At 44.9% G+C, this 22400-nt stretch overlaps 1 protein-coding gene across 2 annotated transcripts in view; it reads right to left on the bottom strand.

Annotated features, from left to right (window-relative positions):
* The window catches only part of LOC311063802 (pleckstrin homology domain-containing family G member 1), a 50033-nt gene that overhangs the window by 13552 nt on the left and 14081 nt on the right, over positions 1–22400 (bottom strand). For both annotated transcript variants that reach the window (XM_084083406.1, XM_084083405.1), the window contains exons 2-4: positions 13842–14431; positions 5571–5671; positions 3936–4005 (exon numbers count right to left, since the gene is read on the bottom strand). In XM_084083406.1, the coding sequence (XP_083939532.1) occupies positions 3936–4005; positions 5571–5671; positions 13842–14282 (612 nt within the window). In that variant the 5' untranslated portion in view covers positions 14283–14431. The remainder of the gene's footprint in view (positions 1–3935; positions 4006–5570; positions 5672–13841; positions 14432–22400) is intronic.

Raw genomic sequence — 22400 nt, 5'->3', positions numbered from 1 at the left:
CCCCACGTAATCCGCCCCTTTAATTGAGCCCTTTCCACCTTGCATGCCTCCCTGAACATCAAAGACATCAGGGGCAGCATGACTTATCAAAGCTGGAATGAACGTGTCTCCTCTGTTTGCCCCCCTTCCATTCTCCATTTCATTTCATTCACTCTGTCCCTCTGGATCTTTGCCTACCCACCACATCATCTCTGTATCTTCTACCCGTAAATATCCCTTATTCCTCCATTTTCTGAATTCCTTTCCCCTACATTTTCCTTGAAGCCTTCTACCACATCTGTTTGTGTTAAATCGCCTGTCCTTTCTCCGCCCCCCCGCCCGCCCGCCACCAACCCACACACAATCTCCTGCGGGGCCTCAGGACAGGGGCCCAGGGATGTCCCCCCAGTGTTGCGTAACGCAGTGAGTATAATTGAACTCGTGTGTGTCTATAAATACGACAGGCTTGGTCTGACACAGGAAGTGGTTGCTGGTTATCACAGGAAAACAGCATTATAAACACCCAGGCCACCAGATGATGGGAGACTGTCCTGGTTCACAACACACACACACAGGTGGGACAATCGCACACATTAGGGTACACGTGATGTGTAGAGTACAGTGCCTATGGGTTGGATGCATCTGAATGTTATTTCTTGGTGTAAATATACATTTCTATTTAAACCACAACAAACAATTGTGGAGTGAATAATGGAGCAAAAACAGTGCTTCCGACCACAAATGCACAAGATAGAACACACAAATACCTATACAAACACACACACACACACACACACACACTCTTTGCATCTCTGAGGTGCTCCGTGGGAACTGTTCTAAATTGAAGAGCAGAGCTCTCTCTTCGTCTCCAGCAGTCTGCCACCACAGACCAGGCCTAAAACACAACCAGATGTGCCACCATTGATTTCTGATGACACACACACACACAACTCTAATACCCCAAAAGGCATCATGCATCCAAAACCACAAGACTGCAGGAATACAAATTTGTACCCAGCATGCATGCAGGCAGAGACACACATTGTTACACACACACACGCACGCACGCACACACACACACACACACACACACACACACACACACACACACACACACACACACACACACACACACACACACACACACACACACACACACACACACACACACACACACACACACACACACACACACACACACACTTTGAACCCCTTATTATAAATCCCTTGTAAAATGATATGAACTTATAGGCGAGCTGCTGTATCCAAACACTGCATGAGAGAGTTCTGTGCATCTATAACTAAGGTTTATGGAGATTAATGACAACCTTGGGCCCACTCTAGAATAATGATAACCTTGGGTCCACTGTTGAAAATCGAGCCAAGAACAGCTCTGAAGAGGCCTTCATTAATGGCTTGGCTTTGATTGGTGGGGGACAAATCCCTTAAATGTTATGACATTGCATAAAAATAGATTTCTTCATCGTCATCCCACAGCTGGTAGGTTTTGCTGGTATATGGATTTGTCCCTAGAGTCTGGACATGGCGATTGAGTTATTAAATTAAGTGCTGAAGCTGATAGGTTACTTCATTTTTGTTCGTGCGATAAGGCCATGATCTTGTTTTAATTGTGCTCTCACTGCTTCAGTCAGCATGTAGCGACCCATAAAAGCCTTAAAGGCTTACTCAACACATTTCACTGTTGAGAGTGGAACTTGGGATCATCAGGATGGCCAATTATCTGAGAGGTGAGAGCAACAGATTTATGATCAGTACAATCTTTTTTTCCCTGCTTCAAACACATTTCCTGGGCTGTGATTCTTGTCTGACTGTTAAGTAACCTGAAGCAACAGCGAAGTGTGTGTGTGTGTGTGTGTGTGTGTGTGCGTGTGCGTGTGCGTGTGTGTGTGGTTTCTCTGGGTCTGTATGACCATGACTAAGCTACACTGAACACTATAGATTCTCGTATAATTCATCCCCTTTACCAGAAGTCAGGCTGATAAATTAAATGGGGTGAAAAGAAGACTGTAACACACACACACACACACACACACACACACACACACACACACACACACACACACACACACACACACACACACACACACACACACACACACACAAAGACGTTTTCCTTATCATGTATCAGAGTCACAAGGGCGTGATGGCCAGTGAAGACTACAGATTTCCAGGCAGCGGTCTGGCTACTGACCTTACACAAGTGCATGACCTATTAAACTCACTGACGCATCCATGCAAATATATATACACACACACACACACACACACACACACACACACTAATGCACACCCACACATACTCAGAGCGCACAGAGACCTTGAGCCAAGCTCAGGCACTATCTACAGCTGTGTTATCAGAAAGGGCCCATAACATTTATTACTATCCCAAAAGCTAATCACAAAACCCACATGGGTAAATTCAGCTTACCTCACAGTGTGTGTGTGAGATTATCCGCAATAAAGTGTTTCAGAACTTTACGACCACAACGTCAACACCATAATGACTTTTCACTAATTTGTATAGTAAATACCAATTAAAAGGTCACCAGCACCTCTAATAGGCCAGAGTTAAGCTAATTAAGCTAATTGAATCTTGAAACGGATTGGCTGACTGACTGCTGGTAGTAATGAAGCTAACAACTCATTAGTACCTGTGTTTCCATGGCCTTCTTTGCCCTTTACCAATTGGAAACATTCTCCCAAATTGGGTTTTAAATGGTGGCTTACATCATCGTCTGCATCTTGTTTTGTTTATGGATTCCAGTTAATTGTGCAAGATGGTGGTGTGGTTAGCAGTAAAACAAGCATCTCAACAACAGCTACTGCATTTAGGAAGTCTGCATGATTGAACGACACTCACGTTGTGCGTGGCCAGACAGTTACAGTGTGTTATTGTGTGTAATTGTGGTGGGGAGGGAGAGCAGTGTTTTAGAGGAAGCGTTGGAATGTGGTTATCATGGGACATGATGATATAATAGTTTTTACGAGACTCAGAGGGGCGAGACGCAGAAAAGGGAAATGGAGCCAGTTGGATGTATAAATGTTTGGAACACAAATATATACGTATAATGGGGCAGCAGTGGATGGAGCAGGGTATAGAGCGGCCGTCGGGGAAAAGGAAGGTCATGGTTCAATCCATAGCTTCTCCTGGCTTCATATCGAGGTGTCCTTGAGCAAGACACTGAAACCCTAACTGCTCTGGTACCTTGCATGGTCGCCTCCATCCTCCTTATTTTTCTTTTATGCTGAACTGTTGTTTGTCCTGCACCTGGGCACTGAAGTGGGCGGATGTGCGTGCACTATCTTTTCATGCACTATAGAAATGCAGACCATATAATCGAGTACACAAATACAGTACACAGAGGGAGGAAAAAGCTGTGATTGCTGCTGAGTCCATGTTTTCCTTCTTGAAGAACTACTTAAAAGTCTCCAGTAAAGGGAGATGATTATACATTTGGACAGTCCTTAAAATTCCTCCGAAATTCTCCTTTTCCTCCTACCCTCCTGGTGCACTTGAGAATTGCATTCCACTGTTGTGTGTCTGTCCGCTGTAAAAACACAGACACACTGCTGGGCCTGGCAGATTTCCCTGACCTTATCCAAGGTTAGATTCACTGAATGATGTGCCAGCAACCATCATTATCCATTTGATTTAGGGAACCAATCATGTTAAAGTTTTACGACTGCGCAGCCAGCCATTTTCCTTATCCTAGTGTGTGTGTGTGTGTGTGTGTGTGTGTGTGTGTGTGTGTGTGTGTGTGTGTGTGTGTGTGTGTGTGTGTGTGTGTGTGTGTGTGTGTGTGTGTGTGTGTGTGTGTGTGTGTGTGTGTGAGAACCAGCTGTTAGGACAGGTCTCTACAGGCAGGGGAGGAGTGCGACTGTGTGAGCTGGAAGTAAAGACAAGGCAGATTTAAGGGAGGGCAGAAGGTCCTCACCTTGGCTACGAAGCACTCTGCGATGGCCACAGGGTCTGAGTTGCACTTCTCAAGGTCATGGAGCAGGTCTCTGGAACGCACATCATAAAATATCAGTATTTAAGGTAGTACGCACATGCTTGAACACACACGTACAAGCATACAACTTCTAAACCTTTAACATTTACAGCATTATGTACAACCTCACACACACAAAATCCATTCATCAATTGTAGGAATAAAAACTGTGAAAACGGTTTCCTCGTCTTTCATTGTTCCAAACAATGTCATTAAATGTCAGGGACAAGAGTCACCATGAGTATAGAAATCAGGTCCTCGGGCATCTTGCTCTAAACAAATAAGTGACTTCCATGTATTGAAATCAGAAGAGGGAGAGTGTGAGAGAGTGTGAGAGAGAGTGTGTGTGTGTGTGTGTGTGTGTGTGTGTGTGTGTGTGTGTGTGTGTGTGTGTGTGTGTGTGTGTGTGTGTGTGTGTGTGTGTGTGTGTGTGTGTGTGTGTGTGTGTGTGTGTGTGTGTGTGTGTGTGTGTGTGTGTGTGTGTGTGTGTGTGTGTGTGCACATGCGAATATGTGTGTTTGCCTTTCCTTGATGGAAAAATAGTCAAATGTAAAGTTATTGTTCCATGGTTGGGGCATGAGGTCATTGTGACCGCTTTAAACTGCCTTTCATGCTCCTCTTTTCCAGTTTGTCATTGTGCGACAGCTGAGAAATGAATAGGCTAGAGAAAGTGTTCACGTCCGGACCACCATGGCTGATATACTACCTTAGCCACCCAGAATGTATACCTAGGCTGAACTCATGCAAAGTTCAGAGTTGTGTCGGTCGGGGAACCAAATATGCAGACTGAACACACACACACACACCTACCTGACTGCAACAACAAAAACGCCCACCCCTGAAATAAACAGGTGCTTTCTTTGACTGGCAGGAAGGAAATAAGGATGCTGGAGTGAGGACAGACAGGAGGCCGCCAACAGGCGCCTACTTGTGATATACATTACGGTCTTTTACACAAGTCTTTTGCCTACTCGCTTAGATCTGTGGGGTCGCACTGCGCTCCTCATGTGAATAGGCGCGTTTTACCATTGTGTAGAGCAGTGGTTCTCAAACCTTTTTAATAATTCTGAGAGTGAACAAATGGAACCGTACCGGTCCGCTTACAGACATGTAAGTGTCCATTTAGAACTCCCCCAAGGAACCCTGAGGAACCACTTTGAGAGCCACTGGTGTCGAGAAAAGTTCATCAAAATTAAACTGCGTGTGGGGCGGCGAGTGGTTAAGGTGCATACCACAGGCTCTAATGCAGCCTGACAGTGAGTCACAAGTTCGATTCCCGAGCCCAACGCCCCGTCTCTCTCCCCCCCTTTCCTGTCACTATCCAAATAAAGGCAGAAAAGCCCCAAAAATATCTTCAATTACATGTGTGTGAGATGAGCACATCTTCACGGGATCGTGCCCGCTTGTCGCTTCGGCCTGTCATATTGCCTTCCCCTCCCTCACCCTATTGAAAATGAATTACTAGGCGTGTCAATTGCTCACCACGTGAAAAGACCATTATAGTGATATACCATTATGCTTGTGATACACTATACTGTACATTATGACGATGTACCATTAACGTTGTCTGTGCTGTACCTGTTAAAGTGGTGGATGTCTCGGATGTTGCCGAATAGAGAGCCTTTATCCTCTGCGCTCAGGGCCAGGCGAGACTGGTTACTGATACATTCCAGATAGTCCTGCAGACAGGGGGAGGGGGGGGGGGAGAGAGACAGAGTGTGAGTGTCAGGAGTGGTACACATCAAAGTGTGAAGAAGGAAATCCCATCAGCAGTGATGTGTGAGGGACTGTACACAATAAAAGCATTAGTGTTAATGTAACTTTGAAGAGTGCACACATGTAACCAAACAGACCAGAAAGGGTCCATTTGGTTACATTTGTACACTCTCAAGAGTTAAATAAACGCTCTGGATTTTTACCATGTATGGCTGACATGACCGGCACCCGCTCTCTGACACACGCTTAATGTACGGTACACACAATATTCACACAGATGAAACCATGCGGTCCAGTCATACCGGACTTTTTTCTCCACTGATTTAGTCAATCCGGATGTACAGTATGGACACAGTTAGCTCTACTCTAGGAATGATTTTTGAGACAATGTTTTCATTTTCAGAAGAAAAAATTAATCAATACAATGTGAATGTATGAATTGTCAGCTTTGAAACATGACTTTGTGTAACATAAACAGTAAACTGGAATAATGGCATTTTAATTTCTGTTTAGCACTCAGGTTAGGGTAATAAAGAACAGAGATGGAAGAAAGGAGGTGGTTGTTGTGTTTTACGAAGATGCTTATGTTTGTGGAGACAGATTTAACTCTCCGACTTATCTGTAGCAGATTACATGTTACAGGCCCAGCTTTCTCTCTGCCCTGCAGAAAAAGCTGTGCGGTAGACGGGGTAGACAGACAGACAGACAGACAGACATAGTGGTTTCCCAGTAGCAGTAGTAGACATTGATGAACATTTACAGTGCATTTTTGTATGAGATGTGCCACAAGCTGGTCGAACATGGAGGAGAGGAAAGGAGAGAAAGTTTCTTGATTTCTGTCACCCAACCCCCCTTTCCTTTTCTCTTCCCCCGTCACGTCTCTCTTGTCGTCTGTCTCGCTGACAGATTGGTTAAGTACTGATAGCATCTATACCTGCAGGCTATTAAAAGTTACCAGCTGAGGTCCTGACCCAAAACACATCAACGCACCTGAAACAAATGTGCCCTTGAACACACCTAGACACATGCACACAGTAAAATCCAGAGTAATAATCAATTGATTAATTATTCTTTAGACTTTCAGATTTAAATTGGTACTCTGGATTTAGCTGTGCGCTCACGCCCTCATACCCCAATCATGCAGTTGAGTTTCGAGCACAGTCACAGTAATGGTTTTCAAACCACACAAACGTCTGCTGCTGGGCAGGACCAAGACATTACAACATAGAGAAAAGTACTGGGCTGTCCACAGCATGTACAAACACACACCCGCAGATCACTTAAACACGCACGCACATGTCTGTGTCTGTGTGTGTGTGTGTGTGTGTCTAAAAGCAAAATGAAGAAAACGAGAGGTAGAGAGAAACTGAGTGCCTATGGCTGTGATACGCGTGAGTGCTGGGAGTCTAACTGTCTGCTGCTGTGGTTTCGTTTCCTAGTCCTGGCTTTTAGCCATTATCATATATTATTAGTCATTATTATTAATTATTATGAGTGTGGAATATTGTGTGCCTCACCCTGGCCCTAAAATCACTGGATTGTGTTTTTGGTTGGGTAATATTCCCCTGAGGAGGGTGGGACAGACGACAGAGAGAAAGGGAGGAGAGAAACAGAAAGAGAGAGAGAGACAGATAGAGAATGACAGAGCAATAGAGACTACTCAAAGCCTGTGTACTGTAGTTCCTGTTGCTGCCTAATCCTACCCAACCCCCTGGAGACAACCTCTCCTCCGAATCTTTTTCACCTGACGGTATAGGACTTTCACTATAGGAGAGCTTGTGTGCAGAGGTTCATGCCGTCTCCCCCAGCTCCCATCCCCACTGCACAGGTGCCCTGTCTGACTAACATGGGCAGTGACAAGAATATGTGAACAGTGCCAAACGTGTTCACCGGAGCACCCGGCCAGGCCGGAGGCACCGCTGGCCAGGAATTTAACCTGGGGCTCTGTACTAGTGGCCTGGTGTTTTGCCCCTACGCCGCCCAGGCATTCACCCATTCACACGCACACATATTCACATACTGATGGCGGAAGCAGCCATGCAAGGCACAAATGAGAGAAATTCAAGGCTGTGCCAAACCAAATAGCAGGGAGTGGAAGTGGACTATAAAACCCTCTGACGGCGAGTCTGCGTTGACGTTAACACACAACACTACCCCTAATGAACTTTGTTGCATTTTTATCACACTGGCTTTAAACTAAAATCACAGTGTATGGTGGTGAAGATGAAACTTTGTTTACTTGACTGGTACCCATAATATATGCATACGTTAATTAAATATGGTTGTTGTGTGATGTTTTTAGATGATTTCGAACACAGCTACCCATGCCTGCCTTAAATGCTGAAATAACAAAACAGCTCATGACAACAGCTGGGCGAGTAAAAGCCTACTTCAGAACAAAGATTTATGATGAACCAAGTTGAAACTTGCAACCACTTGAAACAGAATTCCCAAAACTGTGGTTTGCAACATTATGAAACTGGACAGTCATCAAGGCAACATTTCATTTATCATTTCCATAGCAACGGTTCTTGTCACGTTGTGTAAACGTACATCCTTTTCTCCTGTATCTACTTAGCTGTATTCCGCTTCATTTATTTATATCAATATATTGTAGCCAGTCAACTAGCAATTCTAGTAAAGTCCCTGGAATATAAACATCTGATGGGCCGATCCCTCCCAGATATGGGAACGAAAATGTTTGTGAAACGTCGAATCGTTTTCCTAAACACTACATGGACTACACTAAATGTGTTGTGATTGTATTTGGGACCTCAGCGCTCTGATTTTGGAGGGGCATCCCTGTGGGATATGGGAATTTAACAGTTGCGAGAGCGACCGATAAACAAGATAAATCATAATAGTGGTACTGTATGATGATAGCCTCTGAAACTTGTTGCTTGCAATTCGATACGTGGAATTTCATGAGACGCAATCAGCCTGCATCAGCCGAACTGCGATTGGATCATTCAGAGCGCTGCCATTCTTCTCTGCAACGTTCTAAAACGACTGTTGTCATGGCTTGAGTGTCATGGCCGTCCCACAGTTTAACCATATATTGATACCCTCCCCCTTAATGAGGAGGGTACATCACTAGAGTGTCTCTAGAGACACTCTAGTAATGTGTTAGCGGGAAGGGACCAGAACTGTCATAAATATGTTTTATTTCACAAAGTGACCAATTACTAAACAAATGCATATTTCCAGGTTAAGTAAAGTATAGGGTTTGTAGTTTGGCCCTTTAGCAATGCTGGCGGTTACATTTGAGGGTTGTGTCAAGGGGTCATGTTTAGGTTTTGGTTGACCATCGGAGGTGATGCGTAAAGTGATGCTTTATTAGCCGTGGGTCACCGGAGATGACCTGCCCTGGCCCTCTTCAATCAACACACTCAGCAAGGGCCTGATGGGGGCATGACAATGAGCAGTGTTCAGCTGCAGACACACACACACACACACACACACACACACACACACACACACACACACACACACACACACGCCTCCAACACAGGTGCGCGCACGCATGCATGCACACACACAGCACACGCGTGCAAAAACATGATAAAGACACACACACACACACACACACACGTACACTCCCTGCTAAGCCTCAGACATAAACGTGCAAACTTGAGGCTTTCACGTGTTAAACGTTAACCCTCTACAAAACAAATACACACTTTCTCCTTTCATTTCCTGCACATGCAAACATATTCCTCACGCTGCACCACAGTGGGAAGTCGATTCAACACACAATGCGAAGTCCAAACATCCCTCTCCCATTACTCAAAGCCCACAGACAGCCTTCTCTCCCTCCCTGAACCCCTCTCGCCCCCAAAATACTGTTTTGAGTATTCCTGCAAGGTCGATGGTGTTCCCACTTTAATCCTAAATTCCTGGTCAACATCAAACCGGCAGGGCAATGGGTTCCAGGTCTGAGAGGGCGAGGGAGGGGCTGGGTGGAGGAGAGAGAGAGAGATCAGAGAGGTTTGTCTCTGAGGTTGTTTGGAGAAGACTGATTGGCCTCATTAGACACATTGATCCAGTCAGGTAGTGTGGGCGATCGCACTGAACTAACAAATAGCTAACAAAAGCCTGTATGTACAGTACAATGTATAGCATTCTCGCACAACACACACACACACACACACACACACACACACACACACACACACACACACACACACACACACACACACACACACACACACACACACACACACACACACACACACACAGAGTGAGGCCATACATCAAATACAAATCACTTTTCGTGCACATGAATAGACCATGTGATACATGCATGAAAGCCAATGAATACATCAATACACACAGATGTCCCGCCCACCGGCATTGACAGATGGAACACAGGTGAGCCCACAGGAGTCTGGGTAAATATTTGTATTTGGGTCGTCACACCCTCTTCTGGTGTGACGCGGGTCCCCAGGCTTATGGAGTCGCGCAAGGGATTATGGGAAAAAAGGGAGCAGGGAGGAGGGTCAGCGCTTCTGGTATGGAGTGTAAAGTGCTTATTGTCATCATGGATATATAGGGTTGATACACTGCACCACACACCAGCAGCGTAGAAAGGCAGGTTTATTGATAGCGCAGCCAAAGTGCAAATGTTAAAAGCTCTATTCATACAGATAAGTGCAACCCATCGCCGAGGGAGGCATTCATTTGGGAGGGCCATTCACGGTCATTAATAATGAGGTAAAGAACAGCCAAATGGATGGGTCGGTCTCAAAGTACCCATGAAGAATGACTGGCATCAAAGTGTGCACAGTAAAATCCTCAGTGTTAGTTTAAGCCATCAAGACCTAAAGAATCTAGACCTAAAAAAATGTTTCAAACTTTTTCATGTCAAGGACCCCCAACATTATATGTTTCAGGGACCCACAGAGGCAAAGATTTGAGATCAAAATGTTCACTTTAAAAATGTATATATTCGAAGATTAGCAAAAAAAAAAAAAAATAGCCAAAGTATAAAATAATGGTTAAAAGTGTTTACACAGATGCGTTCCCGGTTTTAATGGGTTAAGTCTGAGAGTGTAACAATTTACCAAATTGACGCACAGAGTTAAATTAACAGTAAGGATTTTAGCGTGTGGTGTAGGAGTGGGTGGTCTCCTCAGCTAATGGTGATTGAGAGGTGTGGGTTCTGGTTTAGGCAGACGAGCAGTAAGAGGGTATTAAGTGCAGTTCCGCGGCTCAGCCCGATGTTTTGTTAACCTATTTTAGACAGCGTTATCTAAAAGTTAAATCCCTCTCCCATACACAGTAAGCCATTCGTAACTCTGAGAGTGTCCAAATGGAGCCACATGGAGTCTTACGTCTATTCGGTTCCATTTGTACACTCTCAGAGTTTAATCTCTGAGGACTTTACTGTGTACCTGTGTCCTTGGCCCTTAATTGGGGGTGGGGTGGAGGGCACGGACCAGAGGTTACAGGGGAGAGGGGTGCATGCTGACAACACCAGACCCCCACCTCGCACACAAAACCTCACTCCACTTCCTTATCCCCGTCCCCTGGGAGTCTGATAGCTTCCTGCTAGCTGGGACCCCTTTGACAGCAGCCATTCTCGTTACGAACCTACCACACAAAAAACACATACGTACACACACACACACACACACACACACACTCGCACCTTGGCCTGTGAACCCACAGCCAAAACTGGGAGAGGAAGCAACACAGAGCGGGGGATATGGGAAAAGTGCATGGGCAAAGTTCCAATGAGCATGAAAGGTTATGCGCACGCACACGCACACACACACACGCACACACACACACACACACACACACACACACACACACACACACACACACACACACACACACACACACACACACACACACACACACACACACACACACACACACGCACACACTTTTCACTGTCATACAAGAATAAATTAGATTCAGTCATAGTGCACTGACGCTTGCATGGTGCGTTTCAGCAGAAGTACATGGTAATACAAAAAGAAAGAGAGGGGGGGGGGGGCACAACAACCTTTGATACCTGCCACTACACCCACTCTTTGACAAAACCTTACAAAGCAACTAAAGCACTGAATGAAAGAATGTTTCTCTGTAGTTCAAAGCTGACCTTAAAGTGTGTGTGTGCGCGCACGTCCATATTTGTGCGTGTGTGTGACTGTGTGTGTGTGTGTGCACACGTCCATATTTATGCATGTGTGTGTGTGTGTGTGTGTGTGTGACTGTGTGTGTGCACACGTGTGCATGTGCATGCAGGCGTGCGTGTGGGTGCGCGAGTGGATGTATGAAGGCGTGCCTACGCCCGCAGCACAAAGGCACTGGTGTCGTGTATCTCGGCCTAACCCCGCCTGTGAGCGCAGGTGACCTTATTGTATCTAGAGGTCCCCGCCGGCAGCTGTGTGTCGAGCAGTGTCTGTCACGTGTGTGAGGTAAAGCCCTGCAGGGAGAAACATGAAGAGGTAAAAGCCTGTCTGTTATCTAGACAGTGATTTAAACCCCCCAGTCCTAAACACTACCAGGGGTCAAACAGCTATCCTAAAAACACATTCATGTCCTGCTAGTCCATCCTGATTCAAGTGGGTCATGGACTTTGGACATGAAGGGCTTGGTTTTTGGAAACGTTTCAGTTAACAACAGTTTCACAACAACAATGGAGAGAGGGTATGGAATCGGAGTAAGGACAGGGGATGTTGTTTGGTTTCCTTTGTTAATCTCTTGTTCATTTTTGTTAATTTTTCATTTTGTCTAAAGGCCTTTCCATAATTTAAACCATGAATTTTTATTGCTCTAAATGTTTTTATTTCTTCTCACTGCACACTACATCGTGTTTTTGGTCTGTTTGATTGATTAAAGTTTTATGTATTGTAAGGGTCTGTGTCCGCCAAGATGTTTTTTCCTGATCGCAGTGTATGTTTTGAATTGTTTTCAATGGGAGCGCCACATATTTACACTATGCTGGAAACGCCAGCAACATGACGAGGCAATGGGCACTTATTCTGTGTGTTAACAGGTAGTTTCAACTCTAGGCATTTGGACGAAAGCGCCTTGTGTTTTCTGCTGGGAAAAACAAGCTTTGGTCGACATCCGGCTTAAAGCACTTTGTTTCGTTCAACATTTACACCTTTGTCAATTCAGCCTAATCAACACTACAAATAATGAACTTCTGAGTTTCTGTTTCTAGGTGTTCTGACAGGGGTAAACTAAATAATGGTGTGTCCTCCCGGTCCAATCTTTAGCTAGCGATAGTAAGGTACTATGTGTGACCTCCCTGTCCAATCTTTAGCTAGCGAGATAGTAAGTTACTATGTGTGGGGTGCTTGGTAGCTCTGTCAGTTAGTGCACTGACCATACTCAGTGAGTTGAATCCAACTCCTGTCATCTCTCTCTCTTCCAAATTAAGCATACACATTTTAATAATCTTTAAAAAAAAACTACTACTGTATGTCACATACAGTGTGCCGTTTGTGAACAAAAACGCACCAAACACAATGCCGTGACAAAGCCACACTAGAAGGAAAAAAATCCAGATGGCATCCTCCCGACTCCCCGCACTGATAGAATGGCTGCTTGAGAGCATTTCAAATAGTGTGTCTGTGGTGATGGTCTATGTTGTTTTTAGCCACATGGAAACAGTGGTCTTTATAAATACTTGAGTATACAAATACAAAAGTGCTTCTAAAGGACAATGTTGGTGTAACTAGTTTTTACATGCATAGATTATCAGCTACATATTGCTACCCTTTGCCAGGCATTTTGTGGTTGCACCATCTGTTCATGCTGCATCCGCTTATTATATGGCCAGAGGTGGGCTGTGACCTCCTGTTATTGGTCTACAGCTCAGCCTTCAGCCACACAGAGAAAATCTTGAAGCAAGTGTAATTATAATAGTTTATAGTTAAGAAATCATTACATCATCAAAACACTTCCAGATTAATGAAGAAACGGGTCACGTTTAGTGTGCAAGCCTGGATGTCAGGTTGAGATCTGTAAACCTTTAAAAGCACAACTCCCTACAGGCCCCGTGCATTGAGTTCCCAGTATAGAATGGGCATTCGCTGTGTACGTGCCAACTGGATTTCACCCATGAGTGGGTGTGGGTGAAATTTATAGTGTGGAATAGTGAGTGTTCCTCACCTGTACAATGCTACGCAAGTCCTGGACGTACGTCCTCTCTGTGTCCAGTATCTCTTGCACCACCATGTCTACATATGTTCTGGGTCCCTGACCCGGTCCCGACCTGTCTCCTCCATCTGGGCTCAGTTCTGGTTCCGAGTGACCCGTCGAAGTCTGTCCACTCCCCCCCCCCTGTCTCCCGGTTCCCCTCCCCGTGTCTGTACCGACAACCTCTCCGCCATTCCTCTCCTCGTCCTCCCCGCACCCAAGCTGCCGGGCCGGGACCAGCTCCAATCGGATCGCCCCGGAGTCCCGGTCCGAGGTCGGCGGGTGACAGTGAGGGGCGGGGCCTAGCGTGGTGCGGCTGCCCAGCGAGCAGTGGCTGTCCCGGGACGAGGCGGAGGACGACGTGGAGCTGTAGCTGATGGGCCTCTCGGCGCTGTCGGGGGAGGAGTCCATCATGCTGTGGGCGGAGCAGTAGCGCAAGGGGGCGTGGCAGAAGGCTGGGTTGCGCAGGCAGCGGGCCGGAATGTCAGTGGAGCTCAGGACCGAGCCGGAGTCCGGAACTTCAGGGAGAGGAGGCAGCGCATCGGGGGGGTAGTGATAATCGTCTGGAGAGAGAGAGAAAGAGAGAGAAAATTGTATTCATATGATCCATTATGTTGCATTTCCAGGTCATGTTAGAATGACCCTACAACTTCCCCATTCAATGGTTTCAAGTTCCACTTCCTGGCTGATTTCTAACTAAAATGTAAACGCTACTGCAGAAATGATCCTAAAAGGCTTACAATCCACAACGGACCCCCTACCCCCATCACCCCGTGCTCTGAATCTCTCCCACTGTATCTAAGTGCTAAAAAGACTCACTGTGTCCAACTCCTAGCGGCTACAATACCACCTTCATGTTCTTACAGTGTCTATCTGTTCATGGGCCCAATTCCTCACATTCCTGTTGACCACAGCAACACTGACCACCGGCCATGTGTGTGTACCACACTGTCTAACAGCCTCCCAAACACTGACCGCAGGTCTGTCCTCAGATCCACCCAGCGACACTTCTCACACAGAGCTGACACTTTGATCGACAGCACAGTGAGAGCCAAAGCTAACACACAAACACTTGATCATGCAGATCCATTTATTGTATAAGAATGTGTGTGTGTGTGTGTGTGTGTGTGTGTGTGTGTGTGTGTGTGTGTGTGTGTGTGTGTGTGTGTGTGTGTGTGTGTGTGTGTGTGTGTGTGTGTGTGTGTGTGTGTGTGTGTGTGTGTGTGTGTGTGTGTCTGTGTGTGTTAGGAGAGAACAAGCCAGATCGGCTTTAATGTCCATATATAACAGTGTAATACTAAGTATTCCTCTCTCTGGGGCAATGAATGAAAGCCCTATATCTGTGGAAGAGAGACGGGCTTGTATGTGTGTTGGTGTGTTAGAGACTACAGGAGTCTGTTGGGCGACAAACTGGTGCCAACCCGGCACATAACCGTCTGTCTGTGAAGTAAACGTGTTAAGGTGTGATTACTCTCCCACTAGTTTTAGGTCTGCGAAAGTGAAACCACACAAGCAGTGTTTCAAACTGCACAGTTTGATACTTGAGTTACCTTTTTTCCCAGAGTTTAATTTCAAACGAAGCCCAACGTCTGTGTGTGTGTGTGTGTGTGTGTGTGTGTGTGTGTGTGTGTGTGTGTGTGTCTGCGTGCATGTGTTGAACTGTGAAGGCACCGCGCGTGCGAGAGAGAGACAGACAGAGAAAATGAGAGGGAGACAAAGAAAAGACTTGCCAGTGTAGTCAAGAGTTTGACACAAGTCTTTATTATCAAAGCCAATAATTCCAGTGACCCGGTGAGCCTGATGTTATGGCAACACTGAGATCAGATGCCCTGCCAGCAGTGCTAGCCCATCCTGGCTCGTCTCACCATCAAAGCATCCCAGATCACACACACATGTTCAAAAAAACATGAAATGTGAAACTGGGAACATGCTCAAAAGAATTCCCGGCACATCTTTGCTCTTTCGCCTTTCAAACAACACTGGAAGGTCTTTCTGGTTGCATGATGCTCTGTGGTGGCAGGATGGCCTACTGAACACCGTCTTGTAACTGGAAGTTCATAAGTTTGATCCCTGGCACAGTGTCTTTGAGCAAGGCAGTGACCGAGTGCCCCTCACCCACTTACTTGACAGAGGTTGAAGGAGAGTTAAATGGACTCTTACTGTCGTGTCTCAGGACTTTGAGTGACGAAGAAAAGTCCTAATTAGCCTACATTGTGGCTACTATGGTGACTATCACAGTATACATAAATACATCCTCGGAGACATTCTGATCGACTAAATCATTGTTACTTTACAATGATAATCAGGCCTTTTTTGTCTCAGTGTTGTGCCAAGAATAGCAGCAGTGAAGTGAAGCATCCAAAACTGAAGTGACATGAAACGGCATTTACTTCCTACGTTTGGAACCGATCCATTGTGTGTGTGTGTCTGTGTGAGACTGTGTGTAATTGTGTGTCCATGCAAATGTTTACCCTCACATGCGTGACCCACTTTTTAACCATTCCAGATCGGTGAATTAGAAAGCATCCAGCGTCCAAAACAACACAGACAGAGCACGCACGCACGCACGCACGCACGCACGCACGCACACACACACACACACACACACACACACACACACACACACACACACACACACACACACACACACACACACACACACACACACACACACACACACACACACACACACACACACACACACACACACACACACACACACACACACACACACACAGTATCTACATCTATTCAAGTAACTGTACACACACTGCACAAAGGCCTGCAGTGTGTCACAATACTACATTAATGAGTAACTGCACAACTTCATATCAATTGACAAATAGTATATACTTCCTTATCATAATAAGGTATGCCACAATGTGGTCTGTTTATGCTTCAGTCTCAAAATGCATTAGCTTTATCACTCCTGAGATAAGCCTGTGATAATACTGTAGCTTAATGGTCCTGACGTATATACGTGGACGAGTAACACACACACGCGCGCGCGCACACAGACAAATACACAAGAACTGTAAATACAGAGCAGCCATGTGTTTCCGCTTGCAATGAAACCCAACCATCAGAGAGAGAAGTGAGAGAGCAATCTTTCCCTCTCTCAGAAGTTTAGAGTAAACTTCTGTTTGCACACTGCCTCGCTAAACTTCAAACTTCTGTTTGCGCAGCCTCTCCTTCCCACTTTCATGCTCCATGTTTGGGACACACCCTGGCAGCTTCCTGGGCAAACTGCCTCTCACAAACGTACGCACGCGCACACGCACACACACACACACACACACACACACACACACACACACACACAGAAAGAGAGCTGGGCTTTAGTTACCTTCTGTCCAGATTATGTTCAACCTGATCCGTGTAAATGATCTCTAATTATGGTCCTAAGCCTGCAGGTTGGGACTGTTTCTCCTCTCTGTGTGTGTGTGTGTGTGTGTGTGTGTGTGTGTGTGTGTGTGTGTGTGTGTGTGTGTGTGTGTGTGTGTGTGTGTGTGTGTGTGTGTGTGTGTGTGTGTGTGTGTGTGTGTGTGTGTGCTCCCACGTGCATGCTGAACTGTGTCTATTTGCACCTGTATGCATGCAAGGATTTAGGGTATTAGGTGTGTGAGCTCTACCTTTGCTGCCAAAGCAGAGTGAGTGAACGAGAGTGTGGCTGCTCAAACTAGCCTCTATGTCTGGCCTTCATTTCACGTTAAAGAGACAAAGACCTGGGTGCATGCATACCTCACTGTGCAGTTCACATATACCACCAGCAGGACCATAAGGTCCACTGCGAGCATATAGTGCATGTACAGTATACACACAGTATGAGGACCATCTGCTCTTTTCCTGAAAAGGATCAAGTGACCAGGTGAATCTAGCTTAAAGCAGTACTATATAGCATATCATGTCACACGTAATTTTTTTAAGCAATAAGAAACATCTTTCCATAAACATATAAACTCAGGCTTTACTGTATTACTATGTATAGGGGAGATAATGAGTTTCATCCGGTGTCATTCGAGCTATAGTAGAAGATAGAAACATCAAACACGCAAGAGAAGGTTTCCAATTTATCAATTGTTTTACCTGGGGACCGCCTGCCCCTTACATACTGTACTGTGTCAGTCGAAAATAGCAGACCTACAAGCTCACAACGTGTTGCGCTGCGATGTGAGCTTGTAGATCTGCTAATAATTCCAGCACTGCCCCTACCTGCTTGCGATTGGCCGAATTCAGGAAGGGGACCGCCCCTTCCTACTCAATCACGCTGGTTACACCAAGGCAGAGCTGCCAATCAAAGCGTCGACTGGCCAATCACTCGCCGGACACGCTTGATTCAGTCAGATGTAAACAGTGTGACATCGAGCTAAACTAAATTTGTCTTTGGGAACTTTTACAAACTATGGAAAACAAAGAATCAACAGTGGAGTTCATATCATGAAGCTGCAGTAGCCTACTTTGACAATCTCCAATGTTAAGATGACTGACACGTTATTATAATGCCAGTGTGTGTGTATAATGGATAAGAATCTACCATATAAAACGACGCCTTTCATGGTAAATTTCAAGCCTACACATGTCAGTGGTAACAATACTTTTGTACTTTTACTCAAGTACATTTTTAATTCCAAACTTTTACTTGTAACAGAGTACTTCTGCATTGGAGTAGTGATACTTTTACTTAAGTAAAACATTTGAGTACTTTTTCCACCACTGTTCATACAGTATGTGGCCAAGTCGATTCCTTTGGGCTTGTTTTCATAGACCTGGTTACTTATTTCTCTCACAAAGTCTGGCAACAGGTTACAATGCTATGAAACTAGCATTGTAGCCCAGTGGTACAACAGGCAAAACGTAGTAAACGTGCGTCGGCCTGACGGTGAATATCGACTGAGCGGACGGAAAAACGGGAGCCATAAGTGACGGAGGGGGAGTAAAAAACGACAACGCAAGGAGCGCCGGTGCTCGTTACGTATCCTTACGTCCGACTATGAATGATACTTAATCAGGGAGGGTAAACAGCCATGCAGAAACATTGTAGGACGTTTGCGTGTCTTGCGTTGGCCGCGGGTGGTCGTTGGTCTGAGTTTGTGTCCAAAGTGGCCATTGTTACCCGAAACTACATTAACAGCAACTACAGTGACTTTAAGGCTGGGCGATACTTTCAACATTAAATATCATAATACTTTTGACCGGATACCTCCATATCAATAATATTGAAATCTTCTGGATGATCATTGTTTTCAGAAGAGATTTACACACAAGAAAAGATATATCACAATATTAAAATTACCCAAAACCCAAATGATATCAATAATTAATCTCATTAAGATATTGACATTAAAGATATACTGGCCAGGTCAAATGATTTGTATATGAACACTGCTAGAAAGTAGTTTTATATTTTGATACGTTATAGAAGAGTTATAGAAACCAATGTATCTCACAAATTTCAGAAGCCAGTTTTTTCCACATATACATATATGTATATATACGTATATTTTTCCCATAAATCTTTTCAAAACATATAGCTGAAGTAAAAAAAAGAACGGGAAAAAAGCTAAATGCTCTGCGTTTCACCTGTCGTAGCACTCTGCCACTTATAGCCAGAGTTAATGACTCATGGTACACTTCAACCCCTCCACTTCATCCGCCACACACTTTATGGTCACCTGAAGTGCTCTTCACCCTGTGGAGTGGTCAGCAAACAGCCAAGAGAAGCCGGTCTCTTTACGGCCTCATCAGTGGCTCAAACAACTCTGCGAGTGGCGCTTAATAGACATACTGTAGGCCTACAGTCTCCCTGAGCTATTAACACGGGTGTCAAACAGGTGTAATTGTCATCCAATTGTTTAAAATTACGTACGTAGATGCATTGCGGCGTGACAGCTTAGCTAACAACACTGTAGAGCTCAAGACCCTGATGCTAGATAGGAGAGTGTGGAGTCCCGAGTTGGTGTTGGCTAGACCACACTCTTGCATCTCATGTTTAAAATTCAATTCTTAAAAGACCAAATAAAATGGCTTTTTGCCACCATATCATGACGTATTTCCTAGTGTTCATTGTAGCACAACACGTTCAGCTGGCCCGTCCCCTGAGACGATGTACTGTAAGCAACGCAGCCAACAAGACCCAAAATGAACACGTCAGGTCCGGGCATGGTGAAGTGCAAGCACCGACAGCACCACTCACTACTGTCGATGGCCATACATCAGCACACCCAGATGCATCACACCCACCACACCATGGCGCACCATAAGGACAGCCCGCTACTAGGCCTGTCACAATTATTACATAATCACCTAATCGCAATTATTTGAGATAATCGCAATTATTTTTGAATAATCAAAAATCATTTCCATGTTGAAAAATGTTCATATTTTCAAACATAAAAATAAAACAGCAGATCTACAAGCACAAAAAAGCGCAAAAAGCACCGCATCGTGAATGTTTTTTTAAAAGTATAAAGTTATTAAATATGTCTGTTATTTCTCATATCTACCCCGTGCAACAGAGCCTAAAAGCCAAACAGAAATGTAATTTATTTTCACAATGTTCCAATGTTTGACAAAAGAAAAACAATTAAATTGTTTAATCGCAATTATTTGAGCAACAATTAATCGTCAAGTAAAATTTCATAATCGTGACAGCCCTACACAGCCCACTACATCTCCACTGATGATACAAATGTCAGTTTCGCTGTGTGGTCTCCAGGGCTAATGGAGTTCCAGACAGGTGGGTTTTCTTGAATCATTCAGGACACACAAGAGCAGAGTGTCAGTCACATGTAAAAATCACAGGAACGCATACTAAATCAACATACATTCTTAGGCTTGTCGACACGCTGTAGTTCTCAGCATCAAACCCCTACGTTCACTGCAAAAGCCTGAGTGTTAACTTAACTCCTTTCATACTTAAATAGTATCAAAATGGACCAGCAAGAGTCCATACAATGTACACACTCAGTGTGAAATGAACACTCAGGAGTTTGCAGTGTGTGACTAAATAGGCTGAAACGAACCATAGAAGAATGATTCCCAACACTTTGCAAACCTGTTCTGGTCATATGATGAGGTCTATGACGGGCACCACTGAGACTACAGGACACAGATAAGATCAAGGCTAGCAGTAGGCGCACAGAACAGCTGCTATGGGTCGCCGTCCACTGTCTTTATCTTTCTACCTACCCTTTTCTCTCGGCCCCCTCCTCCCCTCTTCCTTCTCACAATGCACCCTGAGTCAGCTTTCATCCATCAGATCTCACACAGCACAAAAGGAGCTACCCCCCAGACACACGTATTCACACACACACACACACACACACACACACACACACACACACACACACACACACACACACACACACTTAATACCCAACACACACACACACACACACACCCTCTGCCAGCTCTCAAACCCTCTCTAAAAGCTTCTAATTCATCCATGTCAGCCTATCAACCTACAGCACACAGAGCATAGAGGTGCAGGATATAGATATTGGATATACGGGTAACTGTGAAGTGTAAACGGAGCCCAAGGAATCGTCTCAATTGTTGCTGTAATTACTTTCAATCGATTTTTTCAGAAAACTCAACCATGTCAACGTTCGATTGCAAGTTTGTGTTTCACATTCTATCCAGTTGCTGGGTGTGTTGCTCCATAAATCTTGATCCCACCCAAAAAAAAATATAATCAACCACAAAAACATTTGAGGACAGAGAAGAAAATGCAGTGGTGACTTAGCTTTCAGACAGATATAAATATGCATGGGTAATGTATAGAACATTTAGAAATATAGGAGAGAAGGAAAAGAGGTAGAAAAGAGAGGAGATGGAGAGATGGAATGAGCCTCCCCCCGCCCTCCCCTTTCTCTGACACTTGTTCTGAGCGCTAACTTACTGCTCTGAGAGTCACTCTTCAACATGACATCATTGAGCTGAGTGCAGGACAATAGATCGGCTTGTGAACTGTGCAATCCTCTCCCTCACCCCTCCCTGCTTTCCTCCGTCCATTTTTCTTTCTTTCTTCCTTCCCTCTCTCTCTCTCTCACTCATTCTTTGTGTCCCACTCGTTCACTTATTCACATTACCATGTTCTCAGCAATTATGTCTATTTTTCTGAACATTTGTACTTTTGACAATTTGACAACTTTTGACAATTTGACATTGTTCTGTCTCAAAGAAGCTTGGACTTTTTCCACGGCTGGCATTCTCTTTGTCCATTTTCATATTGCTGACTTTCCTCACAATTCCGACTGCTGTGGCAGACAGCAAAAAGTACAATTATGTTTAGGGAAACCATATAATAATTCCACTCCAGTGCTTTGCCAAGTCCGATGTGTGCCATGCCTATAAGCTCCAAAGGACATTCCTATGGGCCCAATCCAAGCCTCAACAAGCATATACTTAACTATATGAAAATATACACCCACTGGCCAGTATATATGCCTACAGACCACCAGGGCACATGTGAGCATGGGAATGATGGTATATGCATGTGTGCAAGGCACCCCTTATTTATAACCGATTTAT

Source organism: Gymnoscopelus microlampas (assembly GCF_963454915.1).
Source record: "Gymnoscopelus microlampas genome assembly, chromosome: 16".
Lineage (NCBI taxonomy): Eukaryota > Metazoa > Chordata > Actinopteri > Myctophiformes > Myctophidae > Gymnoscopelus > Gymnoscopelus microlampas.
This window is presented reverse-complemented; position numbering and strand designations above follow the sequence as displayed.